Source organism: Aspergillus luchuensis, chromosome 2 (genome assembly GCF_016861625.1).
Source record: "Aspergillus luchuensis IFO 4308 DNA, chromosome 2, nearly complete sequence".
In the NCBI taxonomy this organism is placed as follows: domain Eukaryota; kingdom Fungi; phylum Ascomycota; class Eurotiomycetes; order Eurotiales; family Aspergillaceae; genus Aspergillus; species Aspergillus luchuensis.
Window position 1 is genome coordinate 233,034 of NC_054850.1, and position 27,283 is coordinate 260,316.

General features: G+C 50.7%; 6 protein-coding genes across 6 annotated transcripts; 3 read left to right on the forward strand and 3 right to left on the reverse strand.

The window, feature by feature from the left end:
• Positions 1–275: 275 nt before the first annotated feature.
• AKAW2_20091S (putative cyclin-dependent protein kinase complex component) lies at positions 276–1,946 on the forward strand (the record flags this gene model as incomplete). The annotated part of the gene is made up of 2 exons (XM_041684765.1): positions 276–1,601; positions 1,653–1,946. The coding sequence occupies 2 exons, from the start codon at positions 276–278 to the stop codon at positions 1,944–1,946; spliced, it is 1,620 nt and encodes a 539-aa protein (XP_041538917.1).
• A 1,540-nt stretch (positions 1,947–3,486) lies between these two features.
• Positions 3,487–4,817, forward strand: AKAW2_20092S (uncharacterized protein; the record flags this gene model as incomplete). Its single annotated transcript, XM_041684766.1, has 2 exons — positions 3,487–3,926; positions 3,980–4,817. 2 exons carry the CDS (start codon positions 3,487–3,489, stop codon positions 4,815–4,817), a joined length of 1,278 nt encoding a protein of 425 aa, XP_041538918.1.
• Positions 4,818–5,641: 824 nt separating this feature from the next.
• AKAW2_20093A (uncharacterized protein) lies at positions 5,642–7,533 on the reverse strand (the record flags this gene model as incomplete). Its single annotated transcript, XM_041684767.1, has 6 exons — positions 5,642–5,759; positions 5,813–5,971; positions 6,043–6,075; positions 6,126–6,179; positions 6,365–7,386; positions 7,528–7,533. The coding sequence occupies 6 exons, from the start codon at positions 7,531–7,533 to the stop codon at positions 5,642–5,644; spliced, it is 1,392 nt and encodes a 463-aa protein (XP_041538919.1).
• A 1,512-nt stretch (positions 7,534–9,045) lies between these two features.
• On the reverse strand, positions 9,046–10,240 carry AKAW2_20094A (Ulp1 protease family protein; the record flags this gene model as incomplete). The annotated part of the gene is made up of 7 exons (XM_041684770.1): positions 9,046–9,100; positions 9,161–9,712; positions 9,775–9,794; positions 9,865–9,914; positions 9,976–9,990; positions 10,065–10,092; positions 10,184–10,240. The coding sequence occupies 7 exons, from the start codon at positions 10,238–10,240 to the stop codon at positions 9,046–9,048; spliced, it is 777 nt and encodes a 258-aa protein (XP_041538920.1).
• A 1,086-nt stretch (positions 10,241–11,326) lies between these two features.
• Positions 11,327–17,213, reverse strand: AKAW2_20095A (putative Rho guanyl nucleotide exchange factor; the record flags this gene model as incomplete). Its single annotated transcript, XM_041684771.1, has 2 exons — positions 11,327–12,517; positions 12,588–17,213. 2 exons carry the CDS (start codon positions 17,211–17,213, stop codon positions 11,327–11,329), a joined length of 5,817 nt encoding a protein of 1,938 aa, XP_041538921.1.
• A 5,731-nt stretch (positions 17,214–22,944) lies between these two features.
• Positions 22,945–26,828, forward strand: AKAW2_20096S (telomerase reverse transcriptase; the record flags this gene model as incomplete). Its single annotated transcript, XM_041684772.1, has 6 exons — positions 22,945–23,397; positions 23,450–23,765; positions 23,816–24,070; positions 24,118–24,431; positions 24,483–24,866; positions 24,924–26,828. The coding sequence occupies 6 exons, from the start codon at positions 22,945–22,947 to the stop codon at positions 26,826–26,828; spliced, it is 3,627 nt and encodes a 1,208-aa protein (XP_041538922.1).
• Positions 26,829–27,283: the final 455 nt, after the last annotated feature.

Sequence of the window (27,283 nt, forward strand, 5' to 3'; positions counted from 1 at the left end):
GGTGCTCTGACCCTCCACGCCACGATCTTCCAGATCCAGACTGTCCTCCATTCTTGGATCATTGACTGAACCTAATCATCCTGCCGGTATCTCTCTCCATTCCCCTCTCGCCGTCTGGTGCTTTGTTCCTCTTGCGATGCCTTACGGAGGAATCTGTTCCTTGTTTGGCCTTCCCCTCATCACTGGTCTTCAAAGTAATCGCTGACTTTCGGCCGCCGGCTCTGTACCGAGTAGAAGCACCCGCGTCTGACCTCTCTAAACCCGTCGGCTCTGATATGGGATCGGTCGTCGTTAACCATCCGCGATCGGATTATATGGATACCTCCTACAACATGTTGGGAGGCGCCATCACTTCTTCGGAATCAGTGTATCGGTCCTCGACTCATCAGCAGCCCTCTCACCACCCTTCGTCACACCTGGAGTCCGGGAGCTCTAGGTCGGCCTCGTCCAATACCACCCCCACCTCATCCACAGCCCCGCCGTCAACCTTCGCCGCCGGCTCTACTCGCCTCCCCTCCCACCCAACCCATGATGTACCGGCCTACATCAGTCGGCCCTCTCAACCCAGTTCCCAACCATCCACGCGAGCCTCCTCTGCCACTCCGGGATCCGTCTACACTCATCCTCCATCAGCCTCAATGACCTCGACCACCTCCCACCATCCATCATCGCGCCCGGGCTCCGCTTCTCATCCTGCAGCACACTCTTCCTCTCATCACACTGGTGGCAGTCATGCAACATCAACAACAACGGTACCAACCTCGGCACCGCATATGGGGAGTCAGTCCTCTCCAGCTTCGCCTCAGCTAAGACCGACCTTCCAGTCCCTCCGCTCCTTGGGGGGTTCCGAGGCGAACTCTCCGAGTCGGATCAAAGTCCGTGATTTGTCACACATCCAAAACTTTGCCAGCGAAGAGTTCCTCGCGCAGAGGGATCAGGCACCCGGGCAGTGGGGCCAAGAGCGCCAGTACGAGATTAGTTCCATGCCGGTCACGGACATAATCGAGATGGTTGCTGGACTGCTGATGAAAATTACCACGACGAATGACCTGCATCACGAGTCGGTTCATCGACACATTCCGCCCCCGGATGGCACCACCACTCTGAGCTCGCAAGCTACCAGTGTGCTTGCATTCCACGGCAAAAATGTGCCCAGCATCAGTATTCTCAGCTATCTGACAAGGATACACAAATACTGTCCTACAACGTATGAGGTCTTTCTCAGTCTGTTGGTATATTTCGATCGCATGACGGAACTGGTCAATAAGGGCCAGCTCGACCGGTTACGACGTCGCTGGGATGGCACGTCTACTTTGCCAAGTGGCAACAGTTCACGGCCATCGTCGGCTGAGCGGTCGTCCACACATGCGACACAAGCGTCGCCGTTGGTAACCCCGCCATCCTCGTCGGGAATCGCAGCACAAGACCCGTCCAGTCCGTCGTCCATATCGCCCTCTCTCCAACCACAGGAGGATGAGGATCAGTTCTCCCACTTTTTCGTTGTTGATAGTTTCAACATTCACCGGCTAGTTATCGCAGGCGTAACTTGTGCCAGTAAATTCTTCTCGGACGTATTTTACACTAATTCTCGATATGCAAAGGTGGCTTCCTCATATCATACGATTAGATTATGATCTCTAACTCGATTACAGGTTGGCGGTCTGCCGCTGGTTGAGCTCAACCACCTTGAACTTCAATTCTTACTGTTGAACGACTTTCGCCTATCAATTCCCGTTGAAGAGCTTGAAGCATACGGGACGATGCTTGTGGAGTTTTATGCAAGAGAGATTGTCGCACAGCAACAGCAGCAACTATCTCAGGCGATTCCCCGCTCGATAAATCCCTCTGCGGCAGCGGAAACTCCGTCGGAGGGAATGTATATGCGCACGCGCGAGAAGCAGCGGTCTGACGAGCAGGAAGTCCGCCAAACGCCTACGCCGCCTTAGACTCTGGGTATATCCCCATCAGAAGTGATGGGATTGTCTGGGCGTGCGGCCCCATTGCAAGTTCCTCGTTGGCACCCTGTCTGTCCTCTTGGTACATATGTTAGCACTGTCCTTTCCACTCATGGTTCGGCCTTTCATATTTCTTATAGATTATACGCTCGGCACTCTGGCTCATGATTCAACGTTCTATAACCTTGGGTGCTTATTTTTCTGTCTCTGTGTACACAATTTCTGTTTCGCATTTTGTCTATTTCTCCACATTGGCCGGCGTTTCGGGGTTCTTGTTTGTTATACTGTTTGTTAACTGACTATTGTCGGAGGGATGCTCCGGGTTTCTGGCTATAAATTCCTCTACAGGAGTTCTCGTCCATTGTACCTACGCTTTGTTTGTCTATCTTCGGCCTCATCCAACTGGTCGAGTTGTGATCTTGTCAGCGCGCGGAGCGAGTAATGAATTGAGTAGTTAACTGCAAAACTTATGACTGCATACGGAGTGCTTGGAAGTGGCAAGATGAAGTTGGGTGTGCTGTGTATCCACCGACCCAGTGGTATGGGAAGTTAATCTCGGCGCTAAGACGTAGAGCGTCGTGCCTGTCGCGGATCCTGTCAGGAAGTGGATATTACATCACCAGCGCTGATCAAGACATCACCATGATTCAGAACCAGCTTACCCTAGACTTGACTCGGCACCCACACCATAGATTCTACTCCAGATGGGCCGAACTGGAGAAGACCAAGGGGGTAATTCCCCGCGGGTCAATGGCATAGCATACCAACGATGCATGCATACGTAGTACATCATGATCCGCGTCCGGAACCGCCAAGGCGTGATTACAAGATTCAACATCCGCATCTCCCCTTTGATACAAACGTGAAAAGAATGAACCGTTTCCAGAGGATATCCTAGGTCTTAAATGATTCAAGTACGTATTAGTATGTTCATCTTCCAGAGTACGGGTCGGTTCCGGGAAAGGAAGACAGACATACTGGCCCGACATGCCTAAAGACATGGCTGGAATGCAGTGGACCGGAAACGGGCCGACCCTACAATAAGAAAACTGGCCGGACCAGCGAAAGCGGGTGACAAAGGGCATTGTTTGATTGTTATTGAGTAATTCTGGAGTGTGTCAATCTTGACGAGGTCGTCAACTTATCATACATATTATTCTTAGGATATCTTGTGTTACCAGTGAAATATGTTGGAAGTTCGATACTATAGTACGTATACTTCTGGCATGGACGAATTCACTCTCATCGCCTCATTCGTAGCCGTCCTCAATAGAACATACTTACTGAGGAAGCCTGCTTTCATCGTTAGGTCTGCTTTGAGATAGTATATCCTACCTACGGAGATTACTTCCATAGCGATGAGGTTGAGTATAAAGATGTATAAGGTTTCCTTATTTTCCAGGATGCAATATCTCCAGCTTTCTGTATCCTATCAAGCAATTGCAATCCAATTGAAGCTATCCAGCCCCATAGCATCTACTTCTGTCAATACTATCCAGTCCATATCCACAAAATATACTAAACCACCACCATGGTCCGCCAAACAACCTGGATACTCCCCCTCCTACTCCTCCAGGCCCTCCCCTTCGCCGTGACGCGTCCTACAGCCGTGAACGTGGACGTGCAAGTGCCTGATGCAGACGCCTGTGCCGATGGTCAGGACTGTACTATGAACATCCACGGCGGAAAGGATGACGATGATGATGATGATGACGATATCACAGACCAAGTCCGTCATAAACATCATCATAAAGACCAGGGTGATGATGATGATGATGATGACGATGGAGACTGGGATAGTGATAGTGATAGCGACAGCGATAGTGACGATGACTCTGACTCCGATTCTGATTCTGATTCAGATGAAGAAGATGACCACCACCACGGCAACGGCTGCGACAACGACAACGACAACGACAACGACAACGACAACGACGTGCAGACCATCACCGTCACGACCATCGAGCCTGGGTATGCTTCCCCCATTCACCTCTAATCTATTTACAAGACTAACAATACACCAGCCCAACCCAAGTAATCACCGTAACCACCACAACCACCGAATCCAACACAGCCGGCCTGATCCCTCCACCAACCGACTGTCCAGTCACAACAACAGCAACAACAACAGAAACAGCAACAATCTCAATCCCCGGCCCAGCCATCACCTCGACCACAACCGCAACAGCAACAGCAACAGTGACAGAAACCGAATCGGACATCATCACCGCCACTATCACCGATACATCCACTATCACTCAACCCCCAGTGACCACTACAGAGACTGCCACATCAATCTCCACAACAACAGATACCATCTCCTTCACCATCACCGACACAGACACGATCATTATCCCGGGACCGACTATTACCGAGACGGATGTTTTGACTGCTACTGCTACTGTTACCATCACAGAAACAGAAACAGATACCGATACTGTAACCCTCCCTGCATCTACATCTACAATCACCCTCCCTGCCTCTACATCTACAGTGACAGCAACAGCAACAGTCACCACAACAGACACAACAACCTGCCCCACCGATACCCCCGGCGGTGACGACAACAACACCACCGGAGGTACCGACTACGGGCAATGTTCCGACCCCAGCATCTCCTGGCAATACGGCCTGGACGGCCGAACCGAATGGAGTTTCATCACGAACAACCAAGTGGATTTCGGGCATGGGAGTTCCACTACCATCGATACTTTGATGAACTTTGTGTGTAATCGGTTGATTAGTCCGTGTAATGCGCCCCAGGAGACGATTGATGCGTGCTATGCGGCTGAGGATCAGGTCAATAGTAGTGGGCTTGTTGGGGAGGATGCGGCGGATTTGTGGAATGAGTTGATGGCTTAGTCTGTCTATTTCATTCTTTGGTTTATTTATGGGTTTTCGGAAAGGGAGTTGGGGTTAGAGTTGAGTAGGTGAGGATGAGTGAGATATGGAGTTTGCGTTGGGTTTATTGCATTGTTTGGTTGATCTGTGTTTGTTGAGTTGCTATTTTCTATCATGTCCTGTTCTGTTCTTGATTGGTGCATCGGTGCATCTTATTGTCTGCATTAGGGTTGCTGCATACTTGGTTAATCTTTAATACATCTGCTCACCACTCAGTCACTGAAGTCATGCCACCAACTACAACTACAATTTCTGCTTTACACTGAACACTGATGGAACAGCAATGACGATCCATTCCAGAAAAATAAGCAGCAAACTAGAGACAGGAATCCCTGCTCATCAACAATAAAACAAACAAAAGGAAATGAAAAACAAAAAGCCAAACCAACACCAAACGCCCGGGCCATATGAAATGAACAAAAGAAAGATAATAATGAACCGTGACCCAACGCCATGAACCCAAGCAAATGTGCCATGATGCCATGGTCTTTGAACTATCTACTAACAATACCACCCCACTTCACTCCGCTTGGACTCAGTCCAGCTATCCTCCTGATCAACAATCTCCCTGATCTATTCATTCATTAGCTTCTTTCCTCTTCATCATCCCAAGCAGCTGCTTACCTCCAACCTCTCCGTCACCAGCCACCAAACTCAACCCAAGACGAAACATTCCCTCCCAGTACATCCGCATGATTGGGAATATTCCGTCTACATTATCAGTTAGCATATACTAAGCTATACTGGAAGAAACACATACCTTCTTTCGCTTCCGGGAAGCGTAATTAGCCGCCCGGTGTAGCTCCGTCGGTTGTCGTCGTGTCGTCGTCGTCGTCGTCGTCGTCGTCGTCGTCTGTCGAAGGAGGCGTCGATATTGTCGTATTGTCGATGGCCCACCACCATCTACATGCTGTTAGCTTCTCTTCCCTACATCATGTCAATAGAAAGCTACTTACCCCCAATCGGCCTCCGGCGAATCGGTGTCGTCGTTGTCGCTGTCGCTGTCGCTGTCGTCGTCGGTGTCGTTGTCTTGTTGATGTCGCTGTCGCTGGTCGGTCGGTCGTCGTTCGGCGTCGTCTCGTCTCGTCCGTCTCGTCCGTCTCGTTCGTCGGGAGCTACAACGGGTTGCTGACGCTCCGAGTAAGGGACTACGACTTAAACCCTGCGTACAGGGTTGCGTCATTACCCCTCGTGGTTAGGGAACCCTCGCTCCAGAATCCTATTCAATCGTCAGTATTCGCCCCACACACACCCTGGTGACAGACATACCTCTCTTCGGTGCATAATGCGCCACCAATACCACAGCAGGATACACGCCAGCATCTGCTACCTGATCAGCATAACCTGGATGGTCTGTTTCCCCCAAAACAGACCAGAGCCAGTCCAGAACAGACGCTGACAAAGGAAAAGCGAGAATGAAAGGACGACTGAAGAAAGTCAAGGAGACAAACGAATGTGGGTAGAGAAGGGTAAAATGAGTGACAGGAACGGGGAAGAGAACGACTCACAGCCGGAATCCACCACGTTGCCGGACCTTCTCTCTCAGCATGTTCCAAGCCAAGAAGACCGTGGCCGGACCCCAGCCTGGCCTCCTGGCAGCAATGCTAGCCAGGCGCTGGTATTGGCATCCGTCACGTCCGCATGGCTCCGAGGCAGAGTGGATGTCAAGCATCACATATGAGTCTGAACCCCAGTATGTGGTGTACTTTTCCATCTCACCCTCCTCGTCTGGCTCCGCACGAGGAGTGACTTTCCAACCTTGCAGGTGACCCATGGCCGCCAGTGGGGCAGGAAAGACATGCTCGCGCCGAACTATCCAACAGGACACAGGGATGATGGTGTCCTCGCCGAAACGAACCGACTTCACGGACTTGGCCTTACGTTCACCCGCCCCAGCCTTGACCAGGGCAGGCTTAGCAAGAACCTCGTCGATCCGCCTGAGCGCTCGTCGAGTACGTGCCGCCATATGTGGGCTGCGAATAGCCCGGGTGTACGGACCAGAGGCTCGTTCGACTCGGGGGGAAGGGCGGGTTGTCGACCGGTGTCCCTCGGGGGACTTCTTGTGCCCCTCGACCTTGGGTGTAGCAGCCCAAGGCCGAGAGCGTGCCTGTCGAGAAGCCCGCCTTTCCTCCAAGCGAGAGGAAAGGACGGAGCCTGTTAGCGAACGCCCTGCCCCAGTGGCAGCTGGGACAGGTGGGGAAGCAGGGGAAGGAGTGGATGGTCTCACGGAGACCGGCAGTTGCGAGCCCTGTCGCAACTGGGCAAAAGAACGGACGTCAGGCGAAGCTGACTTGCGGGGGAGGGAACGGACACCAGTCGAGACTGGCAGGAGAGAGCGGACGACAGTTCGGGGGGGCGAGACTGTCTGGAAGGAGCGGGAAGAGGTGTTCTCGTAGTTCCGGCGAAAGACGAAGCGCGCCGTGTGTGCCGTGGGAAACGAAAGAAATGGCGCACTCGACTTGAACCGGTCGGCTACGGGAGCCTTCTTGTAGGGCAACCCAGGTATCCAGAGGTGAGTCATCTGAAATACCTGGTCAAAAAACGGATAAGAAGGGTAAGGGGAAGGCGAGGTGGAAGAAAAGAAAGGGACAAGGCAGCGGAAGCAGAAGCTATAAAAGCTGAGCTAAACACGAATGGGCTTGAGGGAACGCAAAGTGATAAATCACAGTACTAGCATCAAGGGACCAAACGGTGTGAGGAGGGAAGAGAAGAGAAGAGAGAGGGCTCGGGGGGGAAGAGGGCCATTATGTACTGGGGGGGATTGACTGTCGAGGCAACTACTCTTCATGAGCAGAAAGCAGAAGGAACGCTATACAAGAGAAGGTAGGAACACCTCGTTGCCATGGTAGAGTGCCAGCGAACGACGACAATGACTACGATCTAGGAAGGACCATACGAGGGAACAACAGACCGTTACCATGCAACGGGTCTCCTCCTCGAGGAGTAGGTAGGAAGTGCTCTGTATAGAGACTCTGGAAGCTCACGGAGTAGAGCCAGAAGCAGCACAACGGCGACTAACCAATCCTCCCACCACATAGGGCACGCACAGCAACATGTCAGGCCAAGTCAAGCCAAGCTCATGTCAAAGCAGTTGGCGTCGATCCCCCGTGTGTAGATCGACAGCCCTATAGTGGAGACAGCCCGCTTCGTTCACTACAACAGATTTATGAGTCTCATGTAAGGAAGGAACGTGTTTCCTGGGAGACAGGGTGGGATGAGGTAATGAGCCATAACAAGACGAAGTGAGAAGGGAAGTGGATGGGAGAGGATGGGTAAACAAGCTACCTTAGGAGATGGGTATGGCTGTCTTGGTGGACGATTTTCATGGTATCATGGTGTAGCATTGAGTATAAGGGTGGAGTATATAGGGTTGGGAGATTGCATAGTAGTAGTAGTAGTTTGCCAGTAGTGGTGTGGTTTCATGGGCCGTTGGCTACGCGTTCATCTTCAAGTTATTCTTATAGTAGTAGATCAACATGAGAAATGGAGTGACAATGTCAAATTACTGTTGATATTAGATGGCTCATAGTAAATGGGAAGTATGAGACTGCTGTGAAGCAGTATGATGCGTTAAAGCACTGGCTGCAGTAGACTAAAGCAATTTCCGGAAATCAGAATGAGAGATCGTAATGTGCTCACAGTTCTAAACTCAGTATATATATCCGTATGCGTGTCTCTTTGGTCAGAGTGGTATAGTATGATATAAACTAAAGAACGTGGTAGTAATATATATAGTATTCAAGACATACTAAACAAACCACCACAATAGACATATTAATTCAACCATGGCACAGTAACGTAACTAGTCCATCCAAACACAAACACGCGAGTCGGAAATGATCAAAATCAATGCTCAAGCTAGAATGCAACGAACTGAAGGTAGCCATCATAGTCGAATGCACGTCTCTCATTACCCCATATCATATAACATAAAAATGCAACAATCAATAGGAAATGCTGCCCGAACTAATAACTAGAACAATAATAGCACAGCGCAAGTACAGCAGAGACAATACAAGAAGAATGCGTAGCCAGAAGGGCTTCCAAGGCGCTATCACGCCCGAGTTCCCAGCACAACCAAATCAATCCCCCTGGCTTATGTATGCAGTATCCGAGACCTGGTATCAACAACTCCCAATGTACAAACCTTTCCGACGCCGACCCTGACTCGTTCCAATTGATCGTGATATCATTCGATCCGTGGAGGACTGGTCGACTTCTTGCCAAGGGGGCTTAGACTCGCTCTGCACTTGATTGTCAGTACTAGATCAGGCGAGTCTTTAATATTAGCAATAGTCACGTACGATCTTCGTCTTTCGCCCTCCTTCCGGAAGCCTTCAATAATCTTGGCCATTTCCTTGCGTCCCGACCGAGCATCAACCTTGCGCCCACCAAGACTCATGCTGACCTTCTCATTGGCGTTGGCAGTGAGCAATCTCTTCAGTAACAAATGGCGCATGCTCAAACAGACGAACACGCCACAGTCGCTCCCGTTCTCTTGTACTGGCGAATCCTCCAAATGAACATAGTTGATGGGTCGTCCAAGCAGTGCCGCGAATTTCATTGTCACCGTCCGGGCTTCCCAGAAATTGCCCGGTGGCAGCGAATCATAGTGAAACGCTATCCCGTCCACAATCGAAATCAATAATAATGACCAGTGTGTGCCTCCCTCTGCTTCCGTGACATTGCGACAATCGTTGATCGGGAGGAAGACATGCGTAGTTCGAGAAAAATCGGGGAGCGCTTCACGCAGAGAATGTGGGTTTGGCGTTTGCAGGATCATGAATGACATGCTCGGTCGAAGGAGGACGATGTTGGAGGACCTATATTGGACGAGAAATTCGTGTTCAAGGTATCTACCATTGTTGATCTGGTGAGCCCCATGGACGGGAACTTTTCAGGTAGGCAGGTAACTTACTCCTCCCAGAAAGAGATGACCTAGGATCATGATTCGATGGTTAGCTTCCCATGTAACGGTAGAGTAGATCAATAGTAGCATCTCACGAACATTGTCGGTCAGCCAGTCATTCTTCAGCGACTGCATGTCCCCTCGTGTTACTGTATCCGTTTGTTAGAGACCGGGATCAAGGAGTCGTTTTATTCTGACAGAGTAACGTACATCGGACATCATGATCTATCCAACTCAATCCATTAATATCCATCTACATCTCTCAACATGTAGTGTGGGAAGAAAGCGAGAGAACTTACAACTTAGATACGCATCATCTGGGTTCAACTACGCCACGTTTAGTCTGTTTCCCAAGCCGACAAGACCCCGCACATGTGAAGGGCAAAGGACGAGGGACAGAGAACTCCCGTTGACCTACAGTGTCGCCAAATCGTCTCATCCTCCTTTGTAACTTTCCCAGGCCGCCGTCACGCATCGTGTTCACTCCAAGCAGATTATACTGGTCACTCTTGCCGTCGATCTAATTGTTCGTCCACCGAGGTTCCGAAGTGTCGAGGATTGGAATAAGGTTCCGATCACAACCAACAAGGAGGGAGACAGGGCTCGAGAAAGGCTATATAGGGGTATCCTTGGGTGATTGCGACAGCCCGCAAGACGAATGGGTAGACGAAGGCCTAGGCAGGGGATGTTGGTATTCGTCTGCCTGGTCCGTGGGTCTCCGTGGGCGGAGGATCAATAGAGACAGGTGGGAATCGGCTGGTCGATACGATCCCCGGCTGTGGTGCTTGGATCACATACGGCAGGATGTCGGGGGTTCAACTGCGAATGGTAAAAAATCGGAGCAAGGGAGATGATGCTAGTTCCAGCAATTAACGAACCGGGGGAGATAGAGACGATGGCCGACGAGCGAAGGTTGCAAGTTCCTCGTCGGCCGGCGATCCTCATCAGCCATTCTCAGCCACTCTGGGGAAGGCGCCGCCAGACGTCACCTGTGGCGGTGCGCTCACGTGGTTCAGCCCTGTTACGATAGCCTATTTACTATTCCACTCTAAGGATATCGAAGATGCATAGATTGTTGGGTAAACATGGGTTCTATATATTTAAAAATAATATTGTAAGAGGCACACGCTAAGCAATTCATTCACTTCAAGCAAGGGGTATCTAAAAGTACATCTTAACATCTTTCGTCCGACGCAACAATGGTCAGGAAAGTAATATCAAACTCTCCTGGAGCACACATGGTCACCGATCTTCCATCCAGTCAGTCCGGTGATTCAACATTTAACATAACATCAAATCAGATAAACCAGATAGTTCGCCAACACTATATCCTACCCGACCCGCTGAACGTAAGCAAACAAAGAAACAACAGATTATAAGGCAAATGCTAGGTAGCGCGCCGTAGAAGACGCCAGGTCAACATGGGCCAAAAACAGAGGGTGATGAGCTGGTAAACAGAGCTCGTCGGGGGCCTAGGCCCCTGCCAAAATTGTGGCGCACGTTGTCAGAAATTTCCACGTGGGAAATATAATGATAAAGGACGTTGATTGCAAATTGCATCTCAGGCTGAAAGCTTTGCAAAGTGCTTATTCCAAATCCATCCAACCTGATGGGTAGGGTCGTCCTGATTTTTGGCTAGCCAGAGCTCTCCTTTCTCCGCAATGACATCAAAAATCTCACCGACCACATACGTCAGGTAAGGATAGCCAGCCTCGCGTCGTGCGCGGTCGATATTGAACTCATAGATGCTTGCCGCGAGGAAGAGGACCGCTGGCTCATGGGGAGGTTCGTTATGAGTTGGTGCGTTATCCTGCGGGTTGTCTGACATTGGCATCGCTGATGAGAAGAATCCCGAGTACCGTCCATCAGGAGACATGGGAAGCTCCTCGGCCTTTGCGCCATCGTTCCCATCACTCGAAGGACCAATAACGTCCACCAGGAAGGGTGAGTCGAGACTGAGCCGGGGTAGGCTTGGGAATGCCTCGGTGGTGGAGGTTGAAGCTGGCACAGACGCGGTTGAAGCGCTAGTGATCTGCTGCAGCATCTGACTTCGTGGGATTTCGGCCGTCTCATGCCCCGTACGGCCCGAAAAGGTGGAATCTGCCCGGTGGCGGCCAGTGGATACCTGAGATTGAGTATCAAAGTTGGGCGAGTGGAACGAATGACTGCCATTGCCAAACTCTTGAGACACCTTGGGCGAATCCTCCATTGTCGATCCCACGCGTGTACTAACACTATTGACCGTAGAAGGCCGCCGCGGCGAGCTGATGGTGGCTCCTGTTGAAGGCGTGTTGAAGTTGACAAGGTTGACAGTATCAGCAAGTAGGGAGCCATTGCAGATGCCCAGTGATAGGACCTGCGATTCAGAGAAGTTGAAATTGCAGGACCAGTCTTCCACGATCTTCTGGATGTCTTCCGGGAATGACTCGAATAGAGAACCAAGCTTGTGCTGTAGTTGCCGGAACCAAGTAGTCTGTATGTGCACGAAGTTTTTGAGACACGCCTCCATCAATTTGGCAGTCAGGGCGTAGAGCTTTGGAAGCTCATCCTTAAGGGTCTCGTTGAGCGCCACAAATTGCTCTCCTTGTTCGGTAGTCTTCTTATCAGGCTTGTCACCCCGCTCTTTCGCGCCTTTGAAGCGGGCATAGTCCATGAGGCGCTTATCGCGCTTTCTCATTACTCGTTGAGGACCATCGTGGAGCTTGAGCAACGTGACCATCGGGTCAATGACACTCTTTCGGACAACCGCAATCTGTTTGATATTCACGAATTAGCTATGAAAGCACTACCAAAGGGGTAAGAACCTGGGACGCTCCACTTACGTGTTCAGGCAACGCCACAGTCATTATCTCCGCAACAGAGGTCTTCAACTCACGCCACCTTCCTTCCAACTCTGCATAGTTAGATGGCGAAACATTGACGAAACCTTGGATCGCCTCAACGAATTCATTGAATCCGTCCATGGAGGTCTGCACCTCGCGTGTATACATTTCGGCGTCGCGCATGACAAGTTGCAATTGGAAGAAGTTGTCTCCAAACTTCTGGGCCAGTGTATCGTATTCCTTGTCCTCGACCATGTCAGAGAGGCCGACCTGCTGCCTCAACTTCTCGGTACGTCGACCGAAAGCCTTGGACAGGCCCGCCCTCACATCGGACTCTTTGCGTTTGCGGCCGACCACCTGCCCCACCAGGTCTGCCCGTTTCTTCATCTCGTTGATACGCACAGAGATATTAGTGACTTCCTCTAGGGCATTGACAAGTGCCGGGTGGTCGGGATGGTCGTCGGGCGTGGAGTCGAGCAGTTCGGCCAACAGAAGGGGATATTTCAGAATTCTTTGCACTGGCTTCACCAGGAGAGAATCCAAGTCCCACGCTGTCGTTAGGTCTGAAGCCCAGTCTCGGCACTCTTTGAGCCAGATAGCAACCTTAGGGTTGCGCTGCAGTGTCTGGAGCTTCTTATTAGCAGCATCATGATTTTTCAAATAATCCGCATAGACCTTCTCCATGTAGCTCATTTGATTCATGAAGGCTTGACCAATGTATGTCATCTTATCTTTGTCCAGGTCGGATATGCCCGCCGTGCTCGAATTCTCGGAATCAGTCCTAGAAGCGTGATGGCGGGCACTACGCTTGCTACTCCAGCGTTGGGACTTGGGCATCACGTAAACGCTCTTAGCTGCCTCCTTCAGTGCATCTTGGAACGCCATCGAGAATTGCACAACCTGATCGGAATTCGCAAATAGAATCTTGACGTCCTCCGAGGAAAGATCTAAACAAGAACTCGAGGTTCCTTTGTAGATATCGTCGACGACTTTCATGTCTCGTCCGAAAGTGTACTCTGTATCGACAAGTTCCTTGATCACATGCCGGCGCTTTTTAAGACGACGTTGCTCTGGAGATGGAGATTGTGCTTTTAGACGGGATGGCTCTGATGTTGAAGGGACCAGCGATGTGGAAGACGAGTCGAATGTTTGGGGAGACGGTATAGGGTCCAGCCTGCGAAGAGAGGAATCCTCGCTACTACCGGTGCTTTGAACAGGATCCAATGGCGCGAAGATGCCAGATATGATAGTACTTAGGCGTTGCTCTGTAACATTGACATTTGAAGGCGGTTGCATTCGCTGTTGCGGGGCGACATTCAAGGTCTGTATGTCTTCGTCTGGTGGCTCAGGGACCGACGGCAACTGCTTCTCGTGGGAGTCAAGCTCTTGAGGCTGGTGCACCTTGATAGCCAGACCTAATCCTTCATCGGCCTCTTCTGAACAGGAACTTTGATGATTCGGGGTAACCAGCCGGGGAGTTGTAGCACTATCATGTACAGGACCTGTGTCGCCATTTTGTGCCTGCAAAGCAGACTCATCCTCAGCAGCAGCCACTTGCATCCAGTCCATGATCGAAGGGGAGGCATGCTCCCAGTCGTCACGCAAAACTAGACTTGCTGTATGTCCCGGCCGTTCCAAAGCAGGAGGGTCCCGTATACGAGATACAACAACCGGGTCATCAGTTAGACTGTCGGATCCCTGATCTGCCTTCTTGTCCGAGTATGTCTGTGATGGCTCCGGAGAGGCGCGGATTGCTGGCAACGGAAGCCCATGACTCCTGCCATTTGCCAGCTCCTGCAGATAGAGTTGTCCAACCCTCTTCGAATCCCAGCCTCCTAGTCTTGCTAAGCTGGAAGCGTTAGAGAATGCAAAGCCATTCGGGTGAGATATCGCTTCTTGTCTCCCATCATTCGCGCTTCCCTTCTTTGGAGATGCGGAGCGCAGTATTTGATGGTCGGTTATTGATGGGGTGCTAGAAGATGCAGAGCAGGACTGGGTCGCGACCTCACTGTCCTCAGTGCACTGTTGTAGCTGGGAGAAGTCATCTCCACTGTTGTCGCATTGCTCGTCGACGGAGTGCTGATTGCGAAGGGATGAAGACCAAGAACTCATGCTCCAACGGTTAGATGTCTCGCCGTTCATCGGACCATGTCGCATGTAAATATCACATGACTCCGGGTTATCGCTGCTGTCTGCTTGATCATCGAAAGCGAAAGCGTTTCTTAACCTCGTAGGCAACGCATCCCTCTCATCGTTCTCGGAGAAGCTACACTCCTGCTCATCGCATGACGAGCTGCTTGGACTGGACTCGCGAATGTTCATGATCTGACTCAACAGAGTCCTGTGAGAAGTATGTAGGTCTTGTCGTGACAGCTCAACTTGGGGCTCGGTATCGAAAGCAGTCACATGGGTCTCGTTAGACTCCGAGGTAACATCAGACGCGGGGGGAGCGTGAGACTTGGGCTCATATGTCAAGTCCCTTTCTGTTATCGCTGCGTGTCCCAGAGTTGGGGAATCCATGGTCATTAGGTGTGCATCAGAAGCGCCGTCTACATTCTCCAGTGTAGTAGGGATGTCCGTGTCGACATGGAGCTCGGGAAGTGGCCGAGAGTCCTTCGTTTCGGGTACCTGGTCTACCTCCTCAGTCGGGGCTTCTGCTGCCTCCTCAATGACGGTCGCGCTATCCTCGGCGTGGGGAGAAGGCTGTACTTGACTCTCCGTGGGTTGCGGTGGTTCAGGGGTGGATGCGCGAGCGAATTCAAGCTTGTCTTCCTGGGCATTTGCTTGACGTCTGAGTTCAGCAGCTTTCTCCTCTTTTCGCTCATTCTCCTCGACGGTACGGTTGAAAGCCTGTTGTATCTTCTGTCGTCTAGTCGCGAAGTCGACATGGCCGAGCTCCGGCAATCTTCGTTCGCGCGCCCTGGAGTTCCTGTATTCCCGATCGCGGTTGATCTGCCTCTGAAAGTTTGATACCGTTTCGACGACTTTCGAACGAGACGATTGAGTATGTGCTATAGGCTGGCGTGGTCGGGAGCTGCGTAGAGGGGGTGACTTTTTCGGGGGAGGAGCGGCAATGTAGGCTTCTAATAGCGCATTTCTTTCAGGAAGCTGCTGGCGCGACCGACCATGAGCCATTTCCCGCTTTGCGCGTGGTGATGCAGCATAACCTGGTAGTTGATCATTTTTCGGCATATCACGCGGGGATTTGGGCGAGGGTTTGGGAAGGCGGCTGGTGCCTTTTGGTGGCAGATGGACTTGAACGGCAGGACGGTTTCCGGAATGAGTGCCGGCTCTTGAAGGGGGAGGAGACTCGTCTGAAACGGAAGGCGAGTTCAAGCGGTGGGATGAAATCGGAATGCGTGATTTTGGGGTATGCGGGCTGTTGTCTGGGCATGCTTGGGAATTGGCCTGCAAGGGGGCCGGGACCGCCATGTGGGAGTCGGGAGGGTTCGCTCCCACGTCGACCGACCAATTTCCAGGAATATCACTCTTCGTCCTCCGGTGAGTGTTTGTATTTGACCCTGTACTGACGGACTCCAAAAATGGTGTGCGTCCTAGGTACCACGCAGTGGGTGTCAGCGGCGTCACACCAGCCGACGGATCGAAAGGGTCTAGGAAAGCTGGATTCGGGCTAGGAATGATCCCGTCAGAACCTCGCCGCCGTACCGTCGACGAAGTTCCATATCCAGGAATCTGCGGACTCGTGTCAATTCGAAGCGGTTCGCCAAGGGTAGGTCGTCGTGGGATCGCGTCTGATGAAGCGAAGTTACTCGAATGATTGTCATCAATGCTAGCCGTCCTGAGTGAATCTGCAAGAAGGTCTGACGAGGACTCTGTGTCGAATACACTCCTAGGTTGCCAGTGGCCAGACTGTGGCCTCGACGAAAGGTTGGGTGTTTCGCGCTGGCGAGGGAGGGCTCTAGTTTGCGAATACTGGGTAGGACTGGTCGGGCTGGCAGCTCTCGAGGTTACCCGCGACCGGACTGAGGATGTGGAAGGAACGGGAAGGACTTGGTCGACGTTGTTGTTGAATTTGTTGATAAGATCTTTGAAGGATGTCTGCCCCGATCTCGCCGCCGAGGCCCGCACCGATGATCCCCAGGCAGGTTCGTGCCCAACACCTTTGTATGATGAATCGGAAGCGGAACGATACTGGCCCAAACTAGTATTCGTGGATTCGAGCAAGTGTATCGGTACTGAAGAGACACGTTGGAAAGGTTTCGGGGGGTGGTTATCTGCGGCTGCGTCGCTGCCCACTTCCACCATGGGATGACCGCCGCTCAGGTCGAGATCTTGCTCGTCGTTTGCGGCCACGGTGGGCAGGTGTGGGCGATAATAGTCGTCTGGATCAGGAGAAGAGCGATCGTAACTGTTGGGATGACCTGCGGGGGGTATGCTGGTAGGTGTAGGGAAAGGTTGCAGGCTTGTGAGACCCGGCTGAGTGGGATACGCTTTACCGGACAGAGGAACAGGAGTGGAGGACAGGGCGGCTAGATGGTCTTCGCGAGAGCCATTCGACAGGGCGTCATAGAAATAGTCGGTGGTGCTTTGGGAGGATAGGCGCTGGAACTGACGGGGACTGCCGTCAAAGAGGCCAGAAACGTGCTCGACATCACCCTCGGACATCTTGCATTCTTCAGGCAGAGAATCAGCGGGATGCTCCTTTGTGTCTTTCTCGAAGAAATCATAATGATGGGGAATTAGAAAAAGAATGAAAAGGGAAAAGGAAGTACCCAGCAGATTGGTTGGCTGTGATTGCTCCAGTTCAAGGGTGCTAATCTTGCGATGCGTTGTTCACAGCTGGTAGGTCACAGATGCTATTGCAGGTTAACCGGCCAGAACTACAAGGCACAATCGTCACCGGGTAGTACCACCCGAGCACGGCGTCATATTTGAGATCAAATGTGATCACCAAGCCAGCAGTGGGGGACGATCCTCGACCCGTCTGCTAAGGACCGGAGGAATTGTCCCACTATTGACCAACCCCTCCAAATGGAAAAGAGGCGAAGGAAACCGAAGCCCGATGGATGATTATCGGGACAAGGTTCCAGGGGAGGGTGTGATGTGAACAAGGTAGGGTGGAAAGGTAAATTCCGTTGGGAAGGACAACGACGACTAAGAGGAACAATGACACAGCACAGGCAGAAAGAAGGAAAAGGGAACCCTGATGACAGGCCCAAGTAAGACGGGCGGGACGAATGTTTGCACGGCGTCTAACAGGGGAGTGAGGAGGAGTAGGAGGGGGAGAAAGCGAAAAGGTCCGTTACAAGCGGGTCGGAGGAGGGGTTTGCTGAGGTCAAAGTGACAGGGTAAGACTGCAGTAACAATAATATAATAATAATAAGACGAGGGAAAAAGAAGGAAGAAAGAAAGAGAGAAAGAAAGAGCAGGGAAAAGAACGGGGATGACGAACAGGTAGGGTCAGTAGCAACATGATACTCATCAAATAGAAATCATGGGCGACGAGCCCAGAATCGGCCTGATGGTCCTGTCGATTGAGAAGGGCTGCAGGTGGGCCAACAACCAGCAGCCCTGTTTGAAAGTGTCCGTGTTTCTACTTATTTTTATTTTTATTTGGTTTTTCCGTTTTTATTTTTTATTCTTTTTTTATTTCTTAAATGTTTTATTTTTTTCGATCTAGTTTTAGCAGGTTAAGTTACTTACGATGGCCCTCCTACTAAGAATTACTCCATACTAAATTGGGTATTAATTAGTAGCTGCGACAGTTTTGGGTGTGGGTGCGGAGAAGGTGGATTAGGGGCCGGCGAACAAATTAATTAATTGGAGGAGGCAGAGGAGGGGGGGGAGAGAGGAAAGAGGAACAAGAAGAGAGAGAAGAGGGACAATCGGAAAGCTGGAGCCACCCACGGATGCATTCTATTGCTAACTATGGATGTGCAATAAAGCGATGATTCTTCTAGACGACATAACTAAGTAATAAAACCAACCCAAGCTAGCCGAGAAAACCTCAAGACGAATGGATCGTACAGGAGACATTGAATGAGGAAAGGGAAAAGAGCAGTAAAAAGGTAAGTGAAAAGAGGGTCTCAATGTCTGATGCCCATCCAGTCTCATTCCCCCTCCCCCCTCCCACTCAGACCCGAAAAAATGGGCCTGTACATCCGAAAGGTTCTGGCTTCGCGGGAAGCTCCATCAAAGGAAAGATTCGCTGTGTACGGTATTGTCAATACCTGAAACTCCTGGCCGCTGATTAGCGCTAACTACTTACTACTACGACCTGTTCGCTACGGAGAACGGACACTAGCCGGCGGTCTAGTCCAGGTCTTAGATCTTTCAGAGACGGCGTAATGTGCTTAGATGACGAAGCAGATTAGAGTTGATAGATAACCGACTAGTAAACTCATTCATTCGCTTGAATAGTTCGAGAAAAGTCGGTATTTGATCCATCTTGTGGCCACATCCTGGCTTTCCCTGTATGTAAACAAAGATAACAGCCCCAGGGGGAATAGGACTGGCAAAATTTGAAGATCTATCTACTATCTAGATCACCATTTACTGCCGATCCCACCGATTAGTGGCCGGCTTTCCCGCAGTCTGCATTTAGTGAGGCAGAAGGAATGGCTATATGGTGAAGGGAGAGACCTATCCGCTGCGAGGCATGCTAGCGCCTTATCAGTCTTCGGATCAGGAGACGTTCTAGAGAAGAAAATTTCTTCTAGATCGTTTGACACAAGGGAAGAAAAGGGAAATGCATTAAAGGGCAGAGAGTTTGATTACATGATCCGGCCCTTCATTCCCTGGGTTGTGTACCATGGGACTCGGTCTCATGCACCAGTCTTTGTTTGATTACTCTTCTCAAGCCCGTGGTCGTCCAGTCTTGTCGGGAATGGAAAGATATTAGTTGAGGGATTTCTCCTTCGTCGAAATTTCCCTTGTTTGTCTTGCAAGTGGCACAATGTCTACGTTGAGTCCTGTTCTTCTGGCAAGTATATAGGATCATTGATAATCATGATCTCTTTCTGATATGCTTGTGCTCAATGCTTAACTCATCATCCTTGTACCTTACGTATTGGGTGCGTACTGCGTACGACTTACATAGACAATACAGTAATCTATTGTCTGATGCTTCTAAACCAGCCGATGAAGTTCCACTGTCTTATTGCTCGAGTCAGTTACTGCATGGAAGAGTACTTTTCTTTCCATCAAGACGTGACAGATAATAGCATACATTCTACGATGTTAAATCGGTAATCACCTATTGCTACTATCAATTTGTCCATCCCTGAAAGGTAGGTGGCAGCTTTGCGTATAGGAGATGTGACTCCTCTCATGAGATGATTGGAGGAAGTGGATATCCCCCGTGATCATCCGTCTTCTCCCTCCTGGATGAGAAGTGCACTCGTCTCTGCCTTTCCCATCCGTTTGACAGTGGCACCGTGGGAGTAAGGGAGGAGGAAAGGGGTCATATCTGCCATGTCGGTGAGTCGGAATAACTACATCGAGCCAGTCCCAACGACACGAGCATGCCTTTATAGGTGTATTCGAGTGGGACATAATACATAAAAGTGCCTATTGTGACACCTGAATGAGCCATACTATTGGTCTGCTGTAGGTCTAGTAGATTAAGTACTACTACCTGCGGAAAGTCCTCATGAGGTAGAAAGGATATGTGCCGCGCCTTATCAGCCTACCGAGTACCAGCCGACCTGCTGCCAATATGTCTTTATCATACACGAAGTGAGTGTGAATTCTGTTCCACACCAACTGCACAACCCATGTAGAATCGTTGGTTTGCATAATCATTGACAAGTCTGCCTTACTTTTTTATCCAGTGCCGTAAGTACGGCTGACAGTGACTTTGATTTTTCCGATTGTCTTTCACTTTTCAGAGATGAATCACCACTGGTTAAATTGATCCGAACCAGCAGATTATGCCTGCGGGACGCATAGTAGTCGACTCTATTGCTTCTGCTCTGGTATGTAGCATGCATCTGTCAATATCCCGTTCGCATGTTACCGCCTGCAATAATAATCATGACGTACCTGGTTCGCTCCACTAGGCCCAGTCTTGGGGGGGTGGTCGTGGAAGAGTCTAATTTAGTTTAGAGTGCTTCCTGAATGGATATACTTTGTACTGGCAAGTGACACTAGTACAGAGAATCGTGTTGCAATCTGAATGGACGAGTAACCTCGACTGCTTTCAACTAGTCCCGTCCTTTTTACCGGCACTGCTAAGATACCATCGCCGCCACGGACTAACAAAGGACGTCCTTTTAGATAGGACAGGTGCCCTTACCACCACACCGCTTATTTCACAGCTGTGGGCAATTGGGCGTCCTTGCAGTTAGGATGAAAAGTACCACGGACTGATTTGCATGATATAATTATACGGGACAATCGGCGGTTTCATGCAGCGACATTCTACATTCTGTTGGCCTACTCTTTTCTCGTTCTTCACCCCCTTCCTTCGGGGGAGGCGTTTGCAAAACCAGGGCTCCGGGACTTGGATCAGGTACCAACAGACAGACAGGAGACGGAACTGTCTGTCAACATGCTTTGCATGCCTACCAGGGGCTGTAGTTTTCAGCCAGCCTGTAGCAGAAAAGAAAAATTAACCCCCCAGACTCCGCAAGGCGAGAGAGGCTGACGCGGTGGGGACGCAATCAATTGCGATTGATTGACCACCGTCGGGAATGCTGGTTCTTGGTACTACTACTTGCTAGAGCCTAGCGGCGACCTTTCTAGACCGCCGTCGTTCCAAGGATCTGGCTCAGCTTCCCCCATCCTTGTCCGTGCGAGCACCGTGGCTACGATAGTTGAACACAACCTCATTATGATTTCTATTCTTATCCGGCGGTGTCTTCAGGAACAAGGGATCGACGGAAATTTAGTCTGATTGGATAGATTTTCTTTCCTTTTCCAACCCAGTCTCGTCCGCAATCCGGATCCGAGTTCCAGCATTAGCGAACAATGTCGTTTTCACTTTCCGTTTGAAAATGAAGGCATGGTGAGTGGAGAGAGAGAGAGAGAGAGAGAGAGGAAGAGAAAGAGAAAGGAAAGAAAAAAGAAGAAAAAGATGAGTGGGGCACACGGATCCGAATCTACGTACTCAAGTGGTCCTCTCTTGTGTAAGTGTATCTCCCTCTCACACTCATCAGTCTTACGCCTTCACCCTTGCTACGATACATCTTCCCGGTCGCAATAATGCAATGGTAATGAGTTAATCCAATTTCAACCACTGACGGAGGAGCTGGTCACCCGACGGCCCGCCGGATGTCGCCTTCCTGCATCCGCCATCCCTTTGACGGACACGCCAGGCTCTGTTCTGCCGCCTGCAATGTAGTCTTTTAAGGTTTACACATCCTACGGCTGAAGAGTGAAGAGCTCCCTAGCTCGGTTAACTCGTGATGTGTCGGTTTTTTCATTGAGGTCATGAAAAGGAAAAATCTTTCTGTGCATCAACCAGTTAAACTATGAACCGCCGAGCAAGAGTTGGCAAAGATCGGCGGTCGCTTACAGATCTTCCCTTCGAGAAGCGAGCATTACTGATCCGATGCCGCCAATGACCAGTGGGATTGTGGTAGCCTATATGGAGCAAGGGATCCTTTTATAATCCGCTTCTATTGACGGTTTTCTGTCAGAACGTGTGACCCGCGCTCCCAAGAATATATTCTTGAGAGTTGCCTGTAGATAGCCGCCTTACCCTGACGATCTACGTTCCCAGAACTCGTTTCAGGAGGAGCTTCGCTCTGAAAGTTCGAGTGAACAATAGTCCAACGAAGCCGATAGTTTCGAATAGTTCGACGACGCAGGCAAGAAGCTAAATAGAGTTCGACTTCAAACAGAAGCAGTGGTTCTGTTGCCTTACCAGGCTTCCCATTAAGGAACGTCTCCTATCGAGCTACCGCTTGGAAGGTTCGATTATTGACCGTTGTTCTCGGGATATGCGCTGGCGAGTGGAGAATTGTTTCACTCCCAAACATGGCGCCCCATGTTCTTCGATCGCTTGCGAGTTTCGACTCGGCTTCTCTGGGTCATCTCTAAGGGGTTGGTTTTGGTTCATGCTGGCGCATGATCCTGAGTAAAGAAGCAGTGGCTCTAGGTTCCTGGGCCCTGGCAAACGGACATGGCAGCATGAGCAATCAGCAAAGTCAGTAGGGGTATCCGTAGCAATTTCGGTATTGGTTGACTGGTTGCAGAAGGTCGGTAAGGACGGCTGCTCCCGTGATCCCCGGCTGTCGCGTTGCCGGAGCGCGTCTCAACGCGCTTCCCTTTTGGGGCATATCACAACACCTGGCCGTCATACCAAATGTAATGATCAGACCACCCATCCATGTGAGGCAGACAGTCGCTTGCATTAAGCGAACTGGTCCTGATTGATTCAATTTCTTTCCTAATGGGAAAGAAGAGGAAGAGACCCATTAAGGGTGACCGTGCGCTGGACAGGTTGTCGCAGCCATGCACCTCTCCAGCATCCACTTGTTTCAAGGGACAGCGCAGCCTGGCTCGTGATGATGCTGCAGGGCACTCTCATCCAGTTATCTCACTATACTATTCTCAGGTTTTAACGCTGAGACAGTACCTTCTACGCCAAATACCCCTATCCTCCAAATCCCGCCGTCGGAGAATTGTGTCCATACGTCATGAGCAGGCTCCTGTCGAGACCAATGACGATGGTGGCTCAGGACAACTTGCTAGCTTTCTTGATACGACGCTAATAGGCATATTGACCGACTCGCATCCGACATGCAACGAGAAGCGCCGGCAAGAGCTAGCTGCATTCACGCAGTCGCAGTCCAGATCTGAACAAACCAGCACGGACACTGGACCAGCATGTGCTCAGGCAGAGGTACAATCCACTTTTCTGGATTGGCTCGATAGGTACTGACGGTACATCATAGCTTGTAGATTTCGTCATATCCTCTCTGTTCAGTCGTGACAAATTCTCCCGCCAAAGGCCCCTTCATCTATTGACCCGGGGCTTCAGACGTGAGAGCGTGCATCCTGCTCATAGGAAGCGAACGATCTCCTGCAGTATTTCAGGCCTCGAGGTGCAGTTCCCTAATGACAGTGTTCAGCAACTGAAGCGGGCGCCATGGACAGAAGTGCTTGGCTTGTTGGGAGACAGCGGGGAAGAGATCATGCTAAAACTTCTCCTGGATTGTGGAATATTTGTGGCCGTTGATCAACAAAGAGGAATATATTTCCAATTGAGTGGTAAGCCAGCTCCATAGGGATTACAGTACACTACTAAGATGGCAATCTAGGACTCCCTCTATCAACACTTGAACCTGTAAACAAGGTGCCTCAAAGCCATTTGGCTCCAAAAAATGCACTTTCCTCTGTGACAAGCAACCCTGGACCAGCGCCTGATCGCAAGGAGACGAAAATGAATACAAGCACTTCTGACTGCAAGCCGACCACACAGAAGCCAGCTCCTATTGTCTTCCATCGCCGACGTATTCTGTATGCTTCTCCAGTGCTTGATTCGAAAGGAAAGATACAATTTGGGATGAAGAGTCGTGAGTCAGTCAAGATCAATAGTTTGGCGCCTTGGCTAACGTTGCAGATGTTCTGAACCGTTTCCCTTCTTCCACATCGCTCGCGCACACTACTCATGTGTTGAAATACATATTTCCCAAACAGTTTGGCTTGCACAATGTCTTTTCGAGCGTGTCAAATGGGCAAGACATATTCAAAGATTATGCTTATCGCGAAGATGAGATTGCAAAGTTGGAGAAGGCAAAGCGAGCCCATTCACACTCAGAAAGCATGATCCCCAGACGACTTCAAGGCAAAGCTGTAGAGTTGGTCCAGCAGTTGCAGAACCGGAACAAGCACTGTTCCTATGCGCATTTGCTCAATTATTATTGTCCTGCAGAGGTATGCTCGCTGATTCACCGATAACATTGTAGGCTGATGCTTATAATTTAGCGTACTGGACCGTGGAAACTCGGCCCTGAACCGTTCGATGATAACAAATTGTCGACATCAGAGTCTTTGATCACCCAGTCACGACTGTCCTGCCAGCAGGCATCTTCGTCAATCCCGGATGGTAGTCCCTCGGTAGATCCAAGTATCAGCGACATGCCAAAATTACAAGCACCGAAGCTCAGCTTGACCGACTATGCGACGCCTGCCTCATCTGTCTCCGCCTTCTGCAGAGCTGTCATGAAGAACCTGATTCCCCCTCAATTCTACGGAACTGGTCAGAACAGAATTCTGCATCAAGATAAAATCCTGAAACATGTTGATCAATTCGTGCAAATGCGGCGTTTCGAAAACCTGAGTCTTCAGGATGTGTGCCAGGGGATCAAGGTTCATTGACAATCACAACCACATCCTTGTCTTCTACTACTAACTGTATATTTTCAGGTTACTTGTATACCTTGGCTTGAGCCTCCTTCCAATACAAGACAAGCACTCAGTCCCTTGCGACACAAGCTGTCGAGGTCCGATTTCGAGAAGCGAACAGAGCTACTTCATGAGTTTGTGTACTACCTGTTCGACTCAATCCTGATACCACTCATCCGTGCCAACTTTTATGTCACCGAGTCCCAGTCTGGTCGAAACCGTTTGTTCTATTTCCGGCACGACGTTTGGTATCAGCTGACTGAAAGACCGATACTTGAGCTCAAGGCTGGCGTTTTCGAAGAGTTGGAACCGGCCACAGCCCAGCGTGTGGTAGAGAAGAGATTAGAGAAGAGCGGTATGGGATATGGCTCCTTACGACTCTTGCCTAAATCAACAGGCATTCGCCCTCTCTTAAATCTCAAGCGAAAACCTGTACTAGCGGGCCACGCAAAATCCGGTAAATTCTGGAGTGTCAATTCGGTTGTTGCCCCGATTCATAGCATGCTCCAGTACGAGAAGACACGAGCGCCGTCCAAACTAGGCTCATGTGTGCAGTCGGTTGGGGAGATTTATTCCCAATTGAAGAACTTCAAAAGACACCTACAGAATCAGGGCTCAATGCCTCCATTGTACTTTGTCAAACTCGATATCCAGTCTTGCTTTGATACAATCCCTCAGCAAAGCCTGGTCCATCTTATTGAAAGGTTGATCACTGAAGCCGCCTACCATTATACCAAGCACGTCGAAATGACGCCATCTGATGAGTTCAACATCCTGTGGCCATCGCACGAACGACCAAGCAAGGCTAGGCGGCGATTTGTCGGTAGAGCAGCCCCTGCTGCAAGGCCACAGCACCTGGCAGAGGCGGTGACCAACGGCGAGACCAGCCAGAGGCGAAACACCGTCTTTGTCGACACGCTCATGCAGAGAGAATTCAATGCGGAAGATTTACTCGACCTCCTCGATGACCACGTGCGAAACAATCTAATTAAGTTCGGGCGGAATTACTTTCGGCAATGCAATGGCATTCCCCAGGGCTCAGTGTTATCGAGCATGCTGTGTAACCTATTCTATGCAGACATGGAGCAGCAAGTACTGGGATTCCTGCAGTCAGACAATGCTTTACTGGTTCGCTTAGTTGACGACTTCCTGCTCGTCACCACCGAGTCCTCACTGGCTATGCGTTTCCTCCAGGTGATGATCCCCGGGCAGCCTGCCTATGGCGTCTCAGTCAATCCAGCCAAAAGCTTGGTCAACTTCGCCGCCGCTGTGGAGGGGATTCAGGTCCCGCGTCTGGTGGATACTCGGCTCTTCCCTTACTGTGGATGTCTGATCGATACCCGTTCTTTAGAGATCTACAAGGATCATGAGCGCATTCTGGAAGGGGGGCAATCCGTCGCCACTAGTCTCTCGAACTCGCTCACGGTCGAACTGACGCGAGTACCGGGCCGGACTCTTCACCGCAAACTGCTGGGGTCCTTCAAGCTGCTCATGCATCCCATGTACTTGGACAGGCAACACAACACGATTGGGGTAATCCTGTCGAACCTGTATGCAAACTTCGTCATATCGGGAATGAAGATGTACCGATACTTGAAGTCATCCGGGCAGATGCACCCAGCCCCCGGGGTGGTGATTCGAATCATTCGAGACATGATACACCTAGCCACCCGCATGGTCCAAGCCCGACGTGAGGCGAACGTACCAGCCGCAGCTGGTCGCGGGGTGCATCATTGCGAGGTTGAATTCCTGGCTGCCGCGGCCTTCCGGTTCGTGCTGGGACGCAAGCAAGCCCGATACGTGCGGGTGTTGGGCTGGCTGGATGTCATTCTCCGAGAGAGCCAGCCCAATTCCCAGCACCAGGCCTGGCAGCTGGGGCAGGTGGTGCGAACCGGCAATGCGACATATGGCGGCTGGAAGTTCTAGATAGTAGAGACTAGAGACAGCAGATGACCGGAGTGGGGAGGCTAGACCCCCTTGCTGAATGTAGATAGGCTGGGAAAGAAGATGCCGAATGGGGGATCGTAGGGTCCGCATCGGAGATCAAGGTTGAGCAAGAGTCCAGACTAGCATAGAGTCGACCTGCAGAGTGCAAGCACAGTAACAACAAGAACGGGGGAGCGGGTGATGTAATCTGGATGCGGTGGCCTTGGAAGGATGAGAACGGGCATGACGACAGGATTACTCTGTACTACGTATCGAACTGGAAACAGCACACACTCACTCACTCAAACACTCCCCGATGCGGGTGGCGTCCGATCTCAAAGCCCAATCAGTTCGGAGTGGAACGGAGGGGGGAAAGTGCACAGAAAAGCCTGATGCAGGATTTGTAGCCAATGAATCTTACGGTATAGGGTGCAAAGGGCAGGGTAGTTCCTGAG